Source organism: Aplidium turbinatum, chromosome 13, assembly GCF_918807975.1.
Source record: "Aplidium turbinatum chromosome 13, kaAplTurb1.1, whole genome shotgun sequence".
Lineage (NCBI taxonomy): Eukaryota > Metazoa > Chordata > Ascidiacea > Aplousobranchia > Polyclinidae > Aplidium > Aplidium turbinatum.
Genome location: NC_137484.1, coordinates 16025635 through 16044371, shown reverse-complemented (window position 1 = coordinate 16044371; position 18737 = coordinate 16025635). Strand labels below are relative to the sequence as shown.

The 18737-nt window shown below is 38.1% G+C and overlaps 1 protein-coding gene across 1 annotated transcript; it reads left to right on the top strand.

Annotated features, from left to right (window-relative positions):
* Positions 1-481: 481 nt before the first annotated feature.
* On the top strand, positions 482-18620 carry LOC145782495 (cilia- and flagella-associated protein 337-like). The gene is made up of 22 exons (XM_082594295.1): positions 482-704; positions 1907-2001; positions 2401-2521; positions 3092-3276; positions 3685-3814; positions 4053-4192; positions 10064-10200; positions 10693-10860; positions 11292-11440; positions 12171-12283; positions 12468-12588; positions 12750-12891; positions 13435-13529; positions 13879-14053; positions 14543-14713; positions 15084-15335; positions 15671-15797; positions 15979-16189; positions 16578-16749; positions 17213-17437; positions 17577-17701; positions 17938-18620. The coding sequence occupies exons 1-22, from the start codon at positions 555-557 to the stop codon at positions 18115-18117; spliced, it is 3384 nt and encodes a 1127-aa protein (XP_082450421.1). The 5' UTR covers positions 482-554; the 3' UTR covers positions 18118-18620.
* Positions 18621-18737: the final 117 nt, after the last annotated feature.

The window sequence follows — 18737 nt, the reverse complement described above, 5'->3', positions numbered from 1 at the left end:
TAAACACAAATCATTAGCACAACAACAAAAGACTAAAAGGTCACCAAAGTCAGCTGCCACCTCAGCGTATGCACTTGAGAAACACACTTCAATAAAAGTTTTCCATTCAGCAGCACTGAATTGGTGGAATAATTTCAAGAAATAGCAAGATCTAGAAACAATAGTTCTACTTTCAGGATGCAATGCACTTGTGTAATGCACTTCAACAGCAGTTTTCCAACACTTAGTAAATGGAATAATTTATAGATAACAATAACATGTCAACAAGAGGAAACTTCACTCTATCAGTAGGCTAATGGTAGCTAGGCTTCAGTGTCAATAGTTACGAGCCAATTCTCAACACTAAAGCTACAAGTATGCAAAACTGCCAAGATTAACAAAAAGCCAGCTCATTTTAATTTGCTTTCTGTTGTTAAAAAATAGACTGCAAAATCGCGTTTGAAGAGCTCTAAACTATATGATGTTTTGTAGCAACTGATTTGTGAGTACCGGCAGCACTATTGGTTGTTTTGGACAAAAAATATCTTTACGAAGTTGATATATTGTTCACCACCATGGCGGATCTACCTAATGGAAAACAAGGATCTCTTGGATCATCAAGCACTCGTAGCCAACAAAGCAAATCAATCAGCAATATTAGTGGAGAGCCATTGGAGTCTAGGCTGGTGTTGAAAGATTTAGAAGAACTCATGTCAGCTTTTGTAGTAAGTTCTAGGTACCACACTGTAATAGTCTACAACAGTTATAATGAAATATGTTTTTAAATCGTTAGTAATGCATATATATAATGAAAGCAGAATAATTATTGATTTGAAATCTGGTTGACAAATTTTAATTATGCAATGCATGGATGCATTGATGGCACAAAGTATGTTTTGTTCTTTTCAACAATTTAATATCTCCTTTTCCCATATTGCAAGGATTAAGCGCCAACACATATCTATATTACTAACATTATGCTTGAACTGGATGTATCTGCTTATAGTTTCAAGTTTGTTTATATTTCTGACCATATCAGTGAAAACAATACATGTCAAACATAGCAGAGGTCTAGAAAAAATAAAATAAAAGGGACAAATCATAAACGGTAATGATAATCTTTAATATCGTGTTAGCTAACTGTTGTTCTTACAAATTTTTTTGTTAATCGTTTTTATATTGGCTTCTTATGACATTGGCACAAATGGGTGTTTGAGTACGGTATGTCGGTATAATGAAACACTGACACCACCACCATCTTGAATAGGCCTAGTCATAATCACCATCTTTACCTGTGCAAAGTTGTGTAAATGTGTTTTGTAGCACATATCACATTTGGTTAATTACATTTCTTTTAAGGTTATTAATGTCATTACATTTCTTTTACCAATCTGCTAATTGTTCTTTTGTCTCTTTCTTTATTTTAGAAAATTTGTTTTTTTGTTTCTCTTCTGAAGACAAAATTTTCCTATAAGCTTACAAGTAGCTTGTTTTTTCTGCAAATTATTAAACATGCTTTCTAGAAGAAACATAACATCAAAAATTATTATCTGGTGTGATGCTAATTGCTTGAAGTTCTAGCGATATAAATAATGCATGGCATGAACCATCTTTAATAGTTTGACATTAAAATGTCATAGGTAAATGTATCATCATATACAGTAATTGAATTTTTAAACATTAAATAAAACTTTAAAAAAAGTTAATTACATAGCCTACTATATTTAATTGTGATTAGTGCTTTCATAACCTTTGCGTTGGTGAAGGCTTAAGTTGCAATAAAATACTTAAGTTGATTAAACTTGCCTGCTTGCAATTAAAAGTTTTCCTGTAGTTTTTAATCCAATTGAAATTGGTTTGATGGAGTAATGTGTAAAATTTTTATAAGGCTTTTCAGTGTAACCAGGCATATTTTTTACAATTACAGCCGGATGAAGACTCGTTAAGTCACCAGGTGCGTCTTTCTCGACATCAATTTAGTGAAAGACTATCTCAGATTATAAAGAAGGGCACAAAAGAAGAGTGAGTTACTGTTTTTTGACATCATGGTGTCTGATACTATTGAAAAAATCTTCTCTTTGCAGAAATGTCAACATGTTTTAACTCTTACGGTTTTGATTGCTTCTTATTGCACTCAACTCCTCATTCTTTATTCAGTGAATGTTTATGCTGGGTTTGATGGTACCGTTTGTAGGTATTGTGGTTTGGTAAAAGCTGGGAGAGTATGCTGTTGTAGGTCAAACCATGAGATTCAGCTTGTGTATGATAAAGAAGGACCACATCTAATATTCTACTTTTAACGACTACGGTATGTTAAAGATTTTTTATTGTGAATAAACTACATTGCAGGGCCTTATTTTTTCAATGTGTAAAAATTTGATCCCGATAACAATGACATACATGGGAATCATTTTGATTTAGATATGCTCAACTATTTGACAAGATTGATATCACAAAAGAAGGTCTTGTTGATTGGGACATGTTTATTCAATTTATGCTGCTTGAGTTTTATGAAGAAGATGAAAAAGTTAAAACCACTCAGGTACATTTCATTATTTCAAAAAAGTAAAATCTCATGGGGTGATTTCTAGTGGTTGGGATTGCCGAAACGTTAGTACATATGTAAATTGATGAACAAAGGAAGAGTGTTTCAATGTTTACTTTTATTTTTGTGGAAATCCCCTTGCTGTAACATTCCGTCGTCAACCCTGTTCAAATCTTTCTACAGGATTCCTTGTTACTGAAGCGGAAAGATAAAATGATGGTTTTATTCTCAATTGTTAGGTGATGTAGAGTTAGTAACATACGGTAGTCTATCCGTAATCAGAACCCCCCGGAAATTTGATATCTTAATCCAGGTGTATCTTACGTTATAGTGTGGTAGACCTCACACTGGAGGCTACTATTCTACGTATGATGATGATGATGTTTTCCCTTGGTTTCCGAAGATGGTCAATGAGTCTGCATCAGTCGTTAGGATGCGGTTGGCGTGCATGATTGCAAATATGACAGATAAATTATACATATACTTCTTTGAGGGATATTACCAATGTACTGTAGCCTAGATGCTAAACAACATGAATGCTGAGAAAAATGTTTGGTTATTTTTCAGGTTCCTCAGTGGAAAGAAATCAAAATCATAGCGAGTCCCCACAAAGACACTGTGCAAAGGATAGAGCTTTTGCGAGCATCCAACCGATATTTAAGCGTCAGCAAAGAAGGGTGCATTGTATTTTGGGATCATCATATCAAAATACAAAGATCTATTAAACTGACGGTGGATTCTATGAAACCACGGTAAAAAGATGCTAATTGATTGATTTTCAGCTTTCGATTTTCTTTCAATTATCCAAACATTCAACAGTCAAACTACTGTAATGGCTAATTATTCAATGATGGTTATTTTAGCGTATAAGATATCATCACAAATTTGAGTGCTCGCCTTGACAGCTGTCTTTCACTTCATTCTCGCAGCAGTGGACGCCCAATTTGCAACTGATCGCTTGTGTAGCTTATAGCCTATAACATGCCCGATTAATCAGCTGATTCAGTTTGTAGCCTGCATGCAAGCAAGCACTAAGAGAAAAAACAAGATCTTAACAGCCTATAGAACAGCTGTAGATTTCTACCATTGAAACATTTGTGACTATAAACTGTCTGTATATCAGCTACTTGTTCGAATTGTAAAGCTTATTATTATTACAGAGATCTGTGGGTCACCGATTTTGTTCTTTTACCAAACGTCAATAAAATAGCGGTATCTTTTACAAGCAAAGAAATAGCATTTTATGACCTGAGTTCCAAACTTGACTTCAACTGCCAGTATAAACTAGAGGTGCAGTACACTTTATTTCTTTATAAATTCTTTTCAAACTCTGACGTTGAACGTTTTGGGCTTTTAAACATCGTTACTATGTCAAAGAACAGCATTTTAAAGGTTATTTTTTCATATAATTTGTCGATGTATGGTGTAAACTTAATATTTAACATTATACTGCACATGCTAAACTATTGCACTGGGCAATCTATCTCAGTTAACAAATGCTTATTACACAATGTGATTATACTTTTAGGGCTTAAAGTCCACACCTTTGTGCATGGATTATTGGACGAATCCCGATGATCTGAATGAATCTGTTTTGGTTATGGGAGATGTTGGAGGGCAAGTGTACGCCTTGTGCTTCAGCTCGGCGCAAATAGCACTTTTTGACAGGTAGGACACAAATCTTCGTTTTTTGCTATCTGACGCGTGATTGGTGGCAGTAAATTCCCAGGTCAAATTTTTACTTCTTTTTCCTTACTAGTTAGGGCAATATATGGTTTGACCCTAAAAAAATTGCAACAAAAGGTTTTTCAACTGATTTGGTTAGTTTTGGGTATCAGTATTGACATATTCAAAATCTTAAGCGATCCAACTTCCGGAAAGTGGTTATTTTCAAGATGGCCGCCAAACCATTAAAATAACAGTAAATTGACCATAACTCGGTCATCATATGACCAAAACATGGAGTTTTGGTGTCTATATCTAGGTGTTTGTACCCTGTGAAGTCAATGAGACCATTTTCAGAGTTGTTGAATTATCTGATAGCCTATAAATTGAATATGGCAATCCAAGATGGCCGCCAAATCAACAAAATAACAGTAAATTGACCATAACTCGGTCATAATATGACCAAAACATGTAGTTTTGGTGTCTATACCTAGGTGTTTGTACCCTGTGAAGTCAATCAGACCATTCTCAGAATTGTTGAATTATCTGAGAGTCTATAAATTCAATATATAGCAATCCAAGATGGCTGCCAAACCAATAAAATAACAGTAAATTGACCATAACTCGGTCATCATATGACCAAAACATGTAGTTTTGGTGTCTATATCTAAGTTTTTATACCCTGTGAAGTCAATGAGACCATTCTCAGAATTGTTGAATTATCTGATAGCCTATAAATTCAATATGGCAATCCAAGATGGCTGGCAAAACAATTAAAAATGAACAATAACAATGTATTGGTTATTAAAAACCAGGTGAATTTCTATACATATTTGGGTAAACTAAGCAAGCGTAAAGAGTTCATACGATGTGGTCATGTACATCAGTAGACTCTTGACATAATCAGCGTAAATAAAGCACATGAGTCAAGTATTACTAAATCTTATTGCTGTCACTCTCCTTGTCATCGTCTGTAATTATGTGATTGCTGTATGGGTTGACACATGAACCAGTTTGGCATGGTCCACATTCAGCATGACATGGTAGCCCATACCTCCGGCAACTGCAGTGAGGTGGACACGATTCGCAATTGCAGTGTATCATTTTCAGTAGGTTGTCCGGGGCAGCTTTCATGTCCGTCATGATTGGAACCATCTGATTATTGTCTACTTTCCATCCCCAGTCTAGAGCATCCACACGATCGTCAGTAGCTTACCCATCCAGACCATAATCTGGTAGTAAACTCTGAGGCAGTGGAATTTGGTAGAGGATGGTGTAGGTGGAAAATGTTCAGGGTGAACAAAGGACTTGAATGTTGTAATTTTCTTGACCAATGTATTGCAGCGCTGTGTTTCCAGGTTACTACTGCCATCGTTGCCAAACATAACGATCATAGCTTTGTTTCCAAGATCCTTAATCAAACAGGTGATCTCTCCCATGCAGGAAGTGATAAAGCACGAGCTCAGTACATGCCAACCCGCCTTGTTTGAAGCTAGACATTTTTTCCGAGAAGCCGATAAGTCTCAAATAGCTCCCGCCATCACAGAACATGCCAGCAGTGTGACGTCAGGCGATTATGAAGTAGTGAAAAAATCTGCCCCGAAAACCGATCACTACGTTCTTGATGGGAGGTTCTTGTTGCATCGAGTGCTATGGGAAGCTGGAGACAGCTGTGGGTCTATTGTACAGTCGTATGCAGATTATACCATTCGTCATTATCGCTTAGCAACGGTGGTCTTTGATGCATATGGTGGTCCGTCTATCAAAGACAATACCCATCAAAGACGCGGCATGAACGTCCACCGTGTTGTTCACTTTACTGCAGACACCAAGTTCATTGGAAAGAAGGAGCAGTTTTTGTCTCGAGCTTCCAACAAGGAAGGATTAATTTCTCTAATTTCTGCTCAACTGAGGAATAAAAGCTGCAATGTGATCAGCGCACCAGGTGATGCAGATGTTGACATCGCCAAGACGGCAGATGGACAGCCCTCATCGACATGGCACGACTTTAATTGGTGAAGACACGGCTCTTTTAATATTGTTACTATGCTATGCTAACACTGACCCACACATTAAAGACCTTTACTTTCGCTCCGACAAAGCTTACTCAACCAAGATACACGACATCAACAAACTGAAGGCAATCACCGGGCCAGATATAGCCTATGCTCATTGCTCACAGCTCCTCTTCATTCATGCATTCACCGGTTGTGATTAAACGTCAAGGATCTTTGATATCGTGTCCACTTCACTGTAGTTGCCGGAGATATGGGCTACCATGCCATGCTGGATGTGGACCATGCCCAGTGATGGGCATTATCGGCGATAATTTATCGGCGATAATTATCGGCGATAAATTTTTATCGTTTATCGTTATCGCTTAATTATTTTTTCAGTTATCGTTTATCGTTATCGCCAAAGGCAATATTTGATTATTGCCGATAATTAATCGCCGATAAATTTTATTTCGGATCAACACACAAGTGGAAAGACAATGAAAAGTAATATTTTTACTAGCCACCTAGTTAATGAAACTAAGATTAAAACCAGTTCCTCTTCAGTGCCTGAAGTGTGTGTGCACAGGTCGTTGTCATGGGAGGGGCACGCCCCCTGCAGCGACAGCCCTGACAACACAATAATTTTTGGAGTTGCAAATTGCAATGCAATGAAATGTATGCAACAAGTCTCTTGTTGTTTTGCTGCAATCGGCAATCGCGAGGGAATTTTACAATTAAAATGTAAGCGCACAGGCAGTACAGATTCCTTTGAAGCGAAGCAAAAGAAATTGGCAAGTGGTTTATGAAAGTGTCGCAATACGAGGCCGCTTTTACATCGGAAACATGGTCTTTCGCGCCACCATCACTGAAACAAGTCATTGCAGAATATGATATTGCTTGAAGCATTTGACATGCAGACCGACATCACACTTTTTGCATCTTGTAGTAGTTTTTGCATGACAATAGGCGCATCGAGTTGCGTGGTAAAATTATGCTAAATACAGTATAACCATTCTCATTTACCTATGCTGCATAGACGAGTGGTGACATCGCTGGAACGGCAATCGAAAGGGCGCCGGTTCGACACCGCTCATGAGCATACAGTTGCGTATCGAGTTGCGTGGTAAAATTATGCTAAATACAATATAACCTTTCTCATTTACTTATGCTACATAGCCGAGTGGTGAGAGCGCTGGAACGGCAATCGAAAGGGCGCCGGTTCGACACCGCTCATGAGCATACAGTTGCGTATCGAGTTGCGTGGTAAAATTATGCTAAATACAATATAACCTTTCTCATTTACTTATGCTACATAGCCGAGTGGTGAGAGCGCTGGAACGGCAATCGAAAGGGCAGGACACTTAAAGGCATGCCTGAAGGTGGACATGAAGATTGGCTTCCTTGCCTTCCCGTCCACTAAATCTAAATCTTCAACCACCGGGCGTAAGCCTGAATACGACGATGATTTACCTATGCGACATAGCCAACGCTCAATCAAATTTTTTATTCCCACTAATAATACAGTGCCTATATTGTAATTCTTATTTCAACAACTCAGCGTTCTGCCATTGCTTGATGGTGTTCACAAAGAAAACAGAAAAATTTATCTGAAATTATCAGTAAATTGCGATAATTATGTTATTGTTCTTGAACAAACACGACTAATTTGACAAGCTTGATGGATTTCACAGTATGCACATTTTTACTACCAATAACGCTTAAGATTACTGATAAATTTTCAAGCATTTTGCGTTTTTTGGAATTTTTTCAATTATTGCTGACTTTGCTGTAAACAGCCCTTTAAGCAGAAAGCAAAATACAAAGTTTGAAATTTTTTATGGTAGTTTCATTTGATTTAATTATTTTGCCTACTGCACGTAAGCGGCAGTGTAACCCAATTGATAAAAGCATCCAACTGGTATCTGAAGGTATAATTATAAGCACGGCGGTTACCTCAGTGGTTTGATTCTGGATCAAGAGGTTGAAGATTGATACCTACTGCCGCTGTTGCGATTCTATTCATGCATAACTTACAAAAAGTTTTGTCCCTTTACAGTATATTATGTTTGATTTTTCGTCATGTTGATGAAAACAGTTCGTGCTGCATGGGATGGGGCAGCGCTAATCGAGAAAAAAAAATTATCGTTATCGGACATTATCGGCGATAATTTATCGTTTATCGTTATCGCTTAACTTTTTTTTGATTTATCGTTTATCGTTATCGCTTTAGGCATTTTTCGTTTATCGATTATCGTTATCGCTTAACTGAAAAATGAGTTATCGCGCCCAACACTGACCATACCAAACTGGTTCATGTGTCAACCCATACAGCAATCACATAATTACAGACGATGACATCAAGAGTGACAGCGATGAGCTTTAGTAATACTTGATCCATATGCTTTCTTTGTGCTGATTATGTCAAGAGTCTACTGTACATAACCACATCGTATGAACTCTTTATGCTTACTTAGTTTACTCAAATATATATAGAAATTCACCGGGTTTTTTAATAACCATTACCAATACATTGTTATTGTTCATTATTAATTGTTTTGGCAGCCATCTTGGATTGCCATATTGAATTTATAGGCTATCAGATAATTTAAAAATTCTGAGAATGGTCTCATTGACTTCACAGGGTATAAAAACCTAGATATAGACACCAAAACTGCATGTTTTGGTCATAGGATGACCGAGTTATGGTAAATTTACTGTTATTTTATTGGCTTGGCAGCCATCTTGGATTGCCATATTGAATTTACAGGCTATCAGATAATTCAACAATTCTGAGAATTGTCTCATTGACTTCACAGGGTATAAAAACCTAGATATAGACACCAAAACTACATGTTTTAGTCATATGATGACCGAGTAATGGTCAATTTACTGTTATTTTATTGATTTAGCAGCCATCTTGGATTGCCATATTAAATTTACAGGCTATCAGATAATTCAACAATTTTGAGAATTGTCTCATTGACTTCACAGGGTATAAAAACCTAGATATAGACACCAAAACTACATGTTTTGGTCATATGATGACCGAGTTATGGTCAATTTACTGTTATTTTATTGGTTTGGCGGCCATCTTGGATTGCCATATTCAATTTATAGGCTATCAGATAATTCAAAAATTCTGAGAATGGTCTCATTGACTTCACAGGGTATAAAAACCTAGATATAGACACCAAAACTACATGTTTTGGTCATATGATGACCGAGTAATGGTCAATTTACTGTTATTTTATTGGTTTGGCAGCCATCTTGGATTGCCATATTGAATTTACAGGCTATCAGATAATTCAACAATTCTGAGAATTGTCTCATTGACTTCACAGGGTATAAAAACCTAGATATAGACACCAAAACTACATATTTTGGTCATATGATGACCGAGTTATGGTCAATTTACTGTTATTTTATTGGTTTGGCGGCCATCTTGGATTGCCATATTCAATTTATACGCTATCAGATAATTCAAAAATTCTGAGAATGGTCTCATTGACTTCACAGGGTATAAAAACCTAGATATAGACACCAAAACTCCATGTTTTGGTCATATGATGACCGAGTTATGGTCAATTTACTGTTATTTTATTGGTTTGGCGGCCATCTTGAAAATAACCACTTTCCGGAAGTTGGATCGCTTAAGATTTTGAATATGTCAATACTGACACCCAATACTAATCAAATCAGTTGAAAAACCTTTTGTTGCAATTTTTTTGGGGTAAGGTCATATTTTGTCATATATTGCCCTAACTATACATTTCACTTACATTCTTTTTACATTGATTTAACGTCTGAGGAAGTTGAATCATTGAGAACAGGTCTCGTTAGTCGGGTTACAGCACTGATTATGTTCGCTTATTCTTAGACCAACACAGGGATCTGACGGTGCAGATAACAACACAACCGTACACGTGAAGATGAAGGATCTTTTGAAAGAGAACTCGAAGCATACAAATTGCAGGGTTGTTTACCATTCTGCCCACACAGGATGGGTCAGGCAAGGTGAGTACGAATTTTGTTGAGTTATTTCTGCAACCAAAATATCAAGCGTTATCGAAATGCGTAGGCGTAGCCTATGTGTGATGCAAAACTCTTTTTCCTATCAGAATATTTCATAGTTTGGTCTTGGTAGAGATGTGTTGCTTGCGTCAGGTATGGTTGGCTTCCTCTGCAAGTGGCATTAAAATGGCAAGATTTCTATTATTTTTAAAACTTTTTGTCGTATTCAGGCTTGTGCCCTGTAGGCCTAGTTGAAGATTTAGGTTAACTAGACGGAAAAGCAAGGAAGCCAGTCTTTTTCTCCACCTGCACTTTTCAACCTTAACATAGGCTATGCAATGATTCTAACAGTTAATTATTGACAATCAATACATGGAGTAAGATAAGGTAAGTCAAGATTATCAAAGATTTTATTCAAATTGCATCGCCACGAGCAGTTTATTCCACAAAAGATGTTTCTTGATAAAAACAAACTTAAACTTTATTTCTCCTCAGTGAAGTACGCCGAACATTTGGAGTGTTTCATCAGTTGTTCCACTGGTACACACAACTCTGTGGTCATTGGCTTTGTTGAAAAAGCGAGCATTGTAATGAGAACGACCTCGTTCAAATACTTGCATGGCGTGCATTCTTTTGACTACCATCAACAGATGAATCTGATAGGTAAATCAGATGAAGTTGGTTGCGATTGCAACGTAGCCTATTACGTTTCAAGCGATTTTTGTTTAATTTTTATTGCCCTGGGCAAAAGAGAAAGCACCAGCTACAGCAGCCTATACGACATTTAACACTCCACAAAACAGACAAATTTAGAAAAACTCATTTACGGTTTAACGCGCACATGAACAATTTTCTGATTTGTAACCTAGGGTGCATTTCTGTAAGTGGCACGAGAATAAACCGAAAACCCGATTTTACCTTTAATATTAAAACAGAAGCATCGCTTTTTTGGCTTTCCAGAAGACTTTGTAATTTATAACACGCCATAGAATTTTTCACGTGCTTTCACAACTGATAAAAAAGAGAAAACACGCATTTAATAAACAATGTATTATTAACATTAATCTCATCTTGGAATACACTATCGATTCCAGCTACTGGCAGTGTGAACCATCAAGTCTGCCTCTGGAATCCTTATGTCATATCCAAACCAGTTGGTATCCTGACCGGTCACATGGCGGCTGTTGTGCAAGTCATTGTCAACGTCAATAAGTCACAACTCATGAGTTTCTCTAAAGACAAGGTGAGAATTATATCTGTAATTTTCTGCTTCAAATCTTGAATTTTTTTATGGGACGTGTAACGACAAAGGGGGTGATTTATTTATCGGTGTTTAATAGCAAAATCTCCGATAGATATCAAAGGTCTTATGGTCAAAAAGAACCATGTGTGCTGTAGCTTACTTTTTTGTTTTGTCGTATCCAAGCTTGCACCCAGTGGTTAAAGATTTAGATTAAGTGGACGGGAAGGCAAGGAAGCCAATCTTCGTGTCCACCTTCAGGCATGCCTTTAAGTGTCCTGCCAGAGACACAGCCGCATGCTCTTGAGCGGTGTCGAACCGGCGCCCTTTCGATTGCCGTTCCAGAGCTCTCACCACTCGGCTATGCAGCCGGCTGTAGCCTACTAATTTTGATTGACGTATCCAGGCTTATGCCCGACAAAGAAGCCTATTTTCACCTCCCGTACAGGTTTAAGCACGTTATTAAGTGTTATTAAAAGGAATCATCAAAGAAAACGCATAATTCAACGTTGCTCCAACGTTTCAACAAAAGGTTGATATCGTCTATATAAACTGAGATAATACAATTAAACAAATGCGATTGCAACTACCCTTAGCTTAGCTTAGATTAGCCTTAGCTTAGATTGCAACTACCCTTAGCTTAATTCGTGGAAAATCGTATTTCCTTCTTTCTTGAAATTGTTTGTCGGCGTTTGTACACTTAAACATGTTCTTAAAACTGTCACAATCGCAGGTACTGAGAATATGGGACATCCAACAGCAGGTGTGCTTGCAACGACTTGCTGGAATGTTCCCTAAAGGACCAGAAGTACAAACAAAACTATATTTCGACGACGTCCGGAATAGGTTTGTATCTTCCACAATGTCTGTACTGTTCATTCATCATTTTGCAATACAGCGAATACTGCGCAGTCGTTTTCATTCACATTATTTTGCGCCAACTGGACGTTTGGGTATTTACAATCGAAATAAATGCAACAGCAAAGCAAAATGTATCATTTTGTATATTGAATTCCTTACGCTTTTGCAGATTGTTTGTGACATTTAACTACCAGATGACGATGCTGGAGATGAAGATAGAAGTCCGCGACAGAGTTCTGAGTCACGAGCGGCCTGTTACCTGCGCCATTTACAACTCGCTCTACAACCAGGTAATTCACTGCTCGAATCATGTTCCTTTTTTTTACCTGGGCAGTTAGGTGAGGCACTGAATTTCCAATATGTATTTTTATACTGTTTCTCTCTTTCTCCTCCCCCTTTCGTTCTCTCTCTCTTTCTCTATCCAAAACTTATTTGTAATTTTCGCTTTCAGGTGATAAGCGCATGCCAGGGTAGCACGGTAACTGTTTGGATGATTGACAACGGACAAAAAGTTAAACAATTCACCGATTGCCACAAAGCAGCAGAAATTACTGCACTTGAGTTAGACCACAGCAGAACAAGGCTATTTACAGGTACAGTTTCACTTTAAAGTGCCTTGCCTGGTGTCTGTTTTTGTTTGATAGGTTGCATTTAACCCTGGAGTTTCAAAAAAGTTGGCATTGTGCGTTTAATCACTTTATTTATACCAACTCTTCCTCTACCCCTCTCTGTTTTGCTTCAAATAAGCCTGGTCTTCGTTTCCAAACATCACGGTCGACCAGTTGTTTCCAGCGACTCTACCAACCACCATTTATCTTTTTAATACAATTTGAGTAGAGTGGTAACTTTTTGAAACCATCAACAGACATAACTCAGCAACAACACTACATTTTACATTATGAAAACAAAAAACAATAAGCTAACGTTTTCGGCTAGCCATACAGTCCCTTTCAAGCCTATAAGAAAAATATTTTTAAACGAAATACTAAAGAATAATACACTATCACAGCAAAAATATCAGCAAAATATCCCAGCAAAAAAAACAATAATTTCTCTTTTTGGTTGGTATTTTTAATGTTAAAGTTTTTTTATTCATACTGCTGCGTTTGTATTTGTTGAACTTGTTTCGATTTCAGGCAGCACTGATGGGACGGTCAAAGTATGGGATTTCAACGGCCACTGCCATCACACCCTTGCGGCTGGACGTGATAAACCTGCCGATATATCTCAGGTGCCTTACATTTGCTGTTGATTTCTTAACTATGAAAAGCATTAAAACTTATTTAAACACATAAATCATTATTTGTCTCTTTCGTTATGACTTCTAGTGTCTTCAATACCTCACAGCTAGCCGGGTGGTGAGAAATCTGGCTCGACGTTCGAAAGAACGCTGGTTCGACACCGCTCAAGACCACGTGGCTGTGGCTTTGACAACACACTCAAAAGCGTACCTGAAAGTTAGCACGAAGATTGGCTTCCTTGCCTAATTCCCGTCCATTTAATCTAAATCTTTAACTACCGGGCGTAATCTTGGATACAATGAACCTTCACAGTTTAAATTTATAACTTTTCGACACCAGATTGTCATGTTGAAGCGCTCGATTGTTGTCATTGGCTGGGACAAGTTCATCACTGTCTTCAGACAAGGTGCACTGACGCAATACCACGTGCAGCCTGCTGATTGGAAGGGGGGAAAGGAACACCAAGACGATATTTTAAGTGCAGCTTATTCCAGCCCGTCAATGCTTGCCACAGGTGACATTATAACCCAACTAACAAAACTTGTTATTTTATTTATCATTCCAATGATTGCTGATGTTGAAGCGATGTTAATATGGCAATCTTTTATGGAAAATTTTGCACACAGGTGCTGCAGGACTGTTGAGTTATCATACATGATGTAACTTTAAATGACATAGTTTATAAGAACTTGTTATTTTCCTTTCATATCTTCCTTCCTAGGTGACATACAGTATTAAAAATCACAAGCATATACGTGGCTTGGTATACTTTGACTTCAAAGCTGTGGCACAAAATAATTTTGTTGTTGACAAATAGTTATGAAAACCATATGAAAAAATTAAGGATTCCGTAATATATGAAAAAAGCAATAGGCTACTTTTCTTACATGGAAATTAATATCATTTTCTGAGACCCCTCCACACTCAGTTCCGAGAAGGATGCAAAATGTCACCAGGTTTTAAACAAACAGGAATTATAACTCAGTTGCTGTTCTTGCTTTAGGGAGTTACGATGGAGAAATCCTCATCTGGAACACCAATTCAGAATGCGTCAGCAAGAAACTGCAACAGCGGAGTCGTCAGAGATTGTCCAGAAGACCGGTTACCACGGCGTCATCCATGCGTGACGATGACGTATCATCCCTTGGGCGACCCCTTACATCAGATAGTCAAGGTAAACTGATAATAAATTGTGAAAAAAAATATGCCAAGGAAAATGTGTTCGATACACTGTACTGTACAGCATTTACGTTTGGAGGCTCCCATGCATCGTGAAGAAACAAGGCCCATGGACGCTGGGAAATAACTAGAAATAGGGGTATAACTAATAAAAAGGCAAAAAAACGGGGGCCCACTTGTTTCCCCCGTTTCATTTTATACTTTGCATCAAAATCACGATGTGTGTCCAGTGAGCTGATTTTAGTTTCGTGTTTCTTTCTGACCCTAACCTGATGTTACGTCTCTGGGCAGAGTCCAGGCAGTAGGCTACTTGCTGTACGTTGACTTCTACACTAGAAAATCACCACCATCGCTTTATATTTCAGCTAGCGAACTGGAATTCAGTTTTGTGATCTCACGGTTAATTTTCTTAAACCATCGCATCTCCCTTGCGTCCCAACACGGTGGGAATCCAGCCGGACCCTTAACGGGAGCAGACTTAGTGTCTTGTGGAGGAGGCGGATGGGTAAGGTTTTGGAGCACAGGAAAAAATACTTTGTTGTCGGAATTTGTGGCTCATCCTCACGCTGGGAACGTGATCGCCACCACAGATGAAGAAAACCGATACTTGGTCACTGGTGAGTCATTTTGATGATGAAGATATTTCTTTGAAAATGTGTAACACAAATCCTTGTTCAAATGAAATAGTTTGTCAGTTCAGCGTCCTTCGTTAGGTGTTAAGTTTTGCAAGCGGAAACATTTTCCTGTAAGATCGCTTTATGTCTTTCAGCAAGACGCATCATTAAAAAAGCAGTTGTTGCGATAATTGAGTATCAGTTGTTCATTTTGTAAACGCTTTTGTCCTAAATCTTATTAACTCAATGTACTAAAATAATTCCAAAAAAAAATCGAAAGTCTTGTCATATAATAATAAAGGTAAATCTTCGATTAAATCTTCTTGAAATTCTCCCAGGCGATAGTGACGGGGCCATGAAGGTCTGGTTGATTGAAAAATATCTTCTATTAGCTCCATCGGACACAATCTTGTCTCCTCCTGAGAACAGTGCAAGTTGGCAAGCCCATTCTGACTGCATCAACTGGTAATTGTCTTGATGCGTTTCAAATTTGTAATGATTATGTTTGTTTCTAAATAGGCTAAAAAAGTAGTTATCCTGTGTTAAATTCTGTATAGTTTACTGTGAAAACCTGGTAAGAAATGCCTCTTGATGTTGTTAAACGCGGTTTTTGATACCGCACTTGAATAATATTTTTAAATTTTAGCATAACCATTTGTGAACGGAGCAGTCACTTGCTGATCATCAGTGCGTCGTCAGATTGCAGTGTTGCATTGTGGGATATGCGCGGCAACAGGATTGGTGAGTTCGGCCAAGAGCAACATTGGACGTTAGATTCCATCAATCACTTTGACAAGTTGGACAATACGGACGATGAAAATACCGATGAACTTCAACAAGACGAATCTTTATTTAAGGTTTTTTTCTCAAAGTTTATTATTGTAAACTTATCAGTAGGCTAAATAAAATAATCAGATGTGGCAACTAAGTAAGATTAATTTTTAAAGTTTTCTCCGCCGTAAAGGTGGCTTCATCAGTGATTAATATTGGGCCCGGTACCAATGAAACATATATAATTTGGGCCCGGTACCAATGGAACCTTCGAGCACACCCTCTAAGAAAAAACGCACCTAGCAACATCCAACAAATGCGAAGTGGTTTTGTAAAGTTCTCTGGCCCGTTGGCAAGGTTAGGGACCTATAAAATCATCCCGTTCCAATAGTATCCCCTAGAACCCCCTGTCAACGCTACTATTCACCTGTACTCATCCAAACTATATTTGACATTTTTTGCATCTTTTATTAGGAATTTGACATCAAAGAAATCGAGCTTGAATCGCGTGCGAGCACAGCTCTTCCCCCGCCGGCAACTTCCCATGGCTTCGATCCTGAATACAAAGCGGTTACTTGGAACAACACGGTACTGGGTAAAGCGTATCAAGAAGGAAGAATGCGAAAGCGCGAAAGGAAGCAACCTGGTAATAAGCTTACAAAAGTTTTCCTTGTTTCAACGTCAAGACGCTGCGTATAAAAATATCAAAGTTTCTTTCCTCATGGTTATCACAATAGGCTACGTCAGCCTGTCTTGTTACTGCTGGTAGATAACTTCTACACTACACGCTCTCTGGCTTCGTTACCCGAATGCTATAGCCTTTTTTTTTCTTCAATTTCATCTTCTCACCACCGTTGGGCTTTGTTTTTATCCTTTTTTCAGTTCAATCCTTGTCATGTGACCATTTTCTACTTTGGGTAGTTTACTTTTTGAATACTTCTATTTCTATGCAGTGCAGGCCTCATGCACATTTTATCGCTTATAGGCCTACGTAGCGCAGCATTGCTTAAAAAGTCTAAATGTTCCGCTTTGCCTCACGTCCCATCTTTCCCAACTTTTAATTCTACAGAGTTGTTGCAAAAGTAAGAATATTTTGTCAACCATCACAGGCACAGTTCCCGGCTATAAGGATTACATTGAGGAATCGGCGGTTGGTCCTTACGGTATACTCGGCTACACTGAACTAGAGTCGATGCCAGCGATGAGGAAACCAGACTTCATGCTCCATCCGCACAAATACTTTGGGGAAAAGTCTGCGAAAGATAAATCAAAGAAAAAGGTTGGGAACGAAAAGGCCGCGACAGAACAACCAACTATCAGAGAAGCCAGGCAAAGTAAGAAAGAACTTGATTAATTGTTGTTACTGTGGAAAGGTGTAGGCCTAGTCATATACAATGTTTACATAGTTTCAACGTAGAAATGTTTTGTCACCGTAATCATTATTATGATGAAACATTTTTGTCTTCACTGCAGCTTTGAAAGCGGCCTTCGATGAAAAAACATTGTTCCCGAAAGAACTCCTCGACTTTGAAGCTCAGATACGTACTGAGCATGCGCAGAAGCTGAAGCAGCACGCTGCTCGTGAATCTTTCAGAAGGGTGAGAAGCAGATTTAGTTATCTCACATATTGAGTTTTCTAATATTGTAACCTGTTATTATTCAACTTTCAACGTCTCTAGGTATTTTCCAGAACATGAAATTGTTAGAGTTGCTCTTATAAACTTATATACTTATCAGCAGCGGTATGCTGGTCATAACTTATATTAGACATTTTGGTTAAGTAACTGAAAATTAAGCACAACTGACTTAACACACGGTACCTTTTTCATGGCAGGCAAAGCCGGTTAGTATACTCAAGTCATTCGCCAACCATTCGGCCAATCAGAGCACAACTAACCTGAGTTCAAAGGTCGGAAGCAGGGTAGGGTCATCCACGCATAGTCGTAACCTTATCACAAGAAACAAAACGAGCAACTCCAGCATACAACTGACAGAAGGGAGCGTCGTGTCATAAAACTAACTGTGGCTCAAGACCGAAGTCGGTGAAAATCAAACTTTAAATGGAAATCTCATTCGGTCCAAGCTTGTGTTTGTTTCCTTTTTAGGCCCATTTGTTGAGTGAATTATACATTGAAATATTGTGTGTTTGATGGGATCATAAACCAACCTCCCCTGCAGTTGCATAGTCTGCAGCTATGGATTCTCTACAATTGTCACAATGTAAACGGCATGAGCCCAATCCATCTCACAATTTGTTGTTGCTTGTTTTTTTACATTTCAAATTACACTAAATGTCTTCCAAGACTACATATTAAACCGAGCAGGAGTATGAAAGCGTAGGCGAACTACGGAACGGGAAAGCAGTTCCTTGAAAGAAGCAGACAACGTTGTGGCATGAAGCCGGTGTGTTCGCATTTTGGTATACCATAAAGTAGGTTAAATTTTGTTTTTCATCATGGGCTTATAAAATGGAAACATAATCTGTGAGTGCAGACGATGTGTTACATCATCAGGTTGTGAGGCACGAATTCCTAATAAAATAGGTGTATATATTTGAAACTAGTGACGTAGCCAGGCAGACAGTTTTATGCAAGGGGAAAATATTTTTTAAATGTCGATGGATTCTAAAATCGA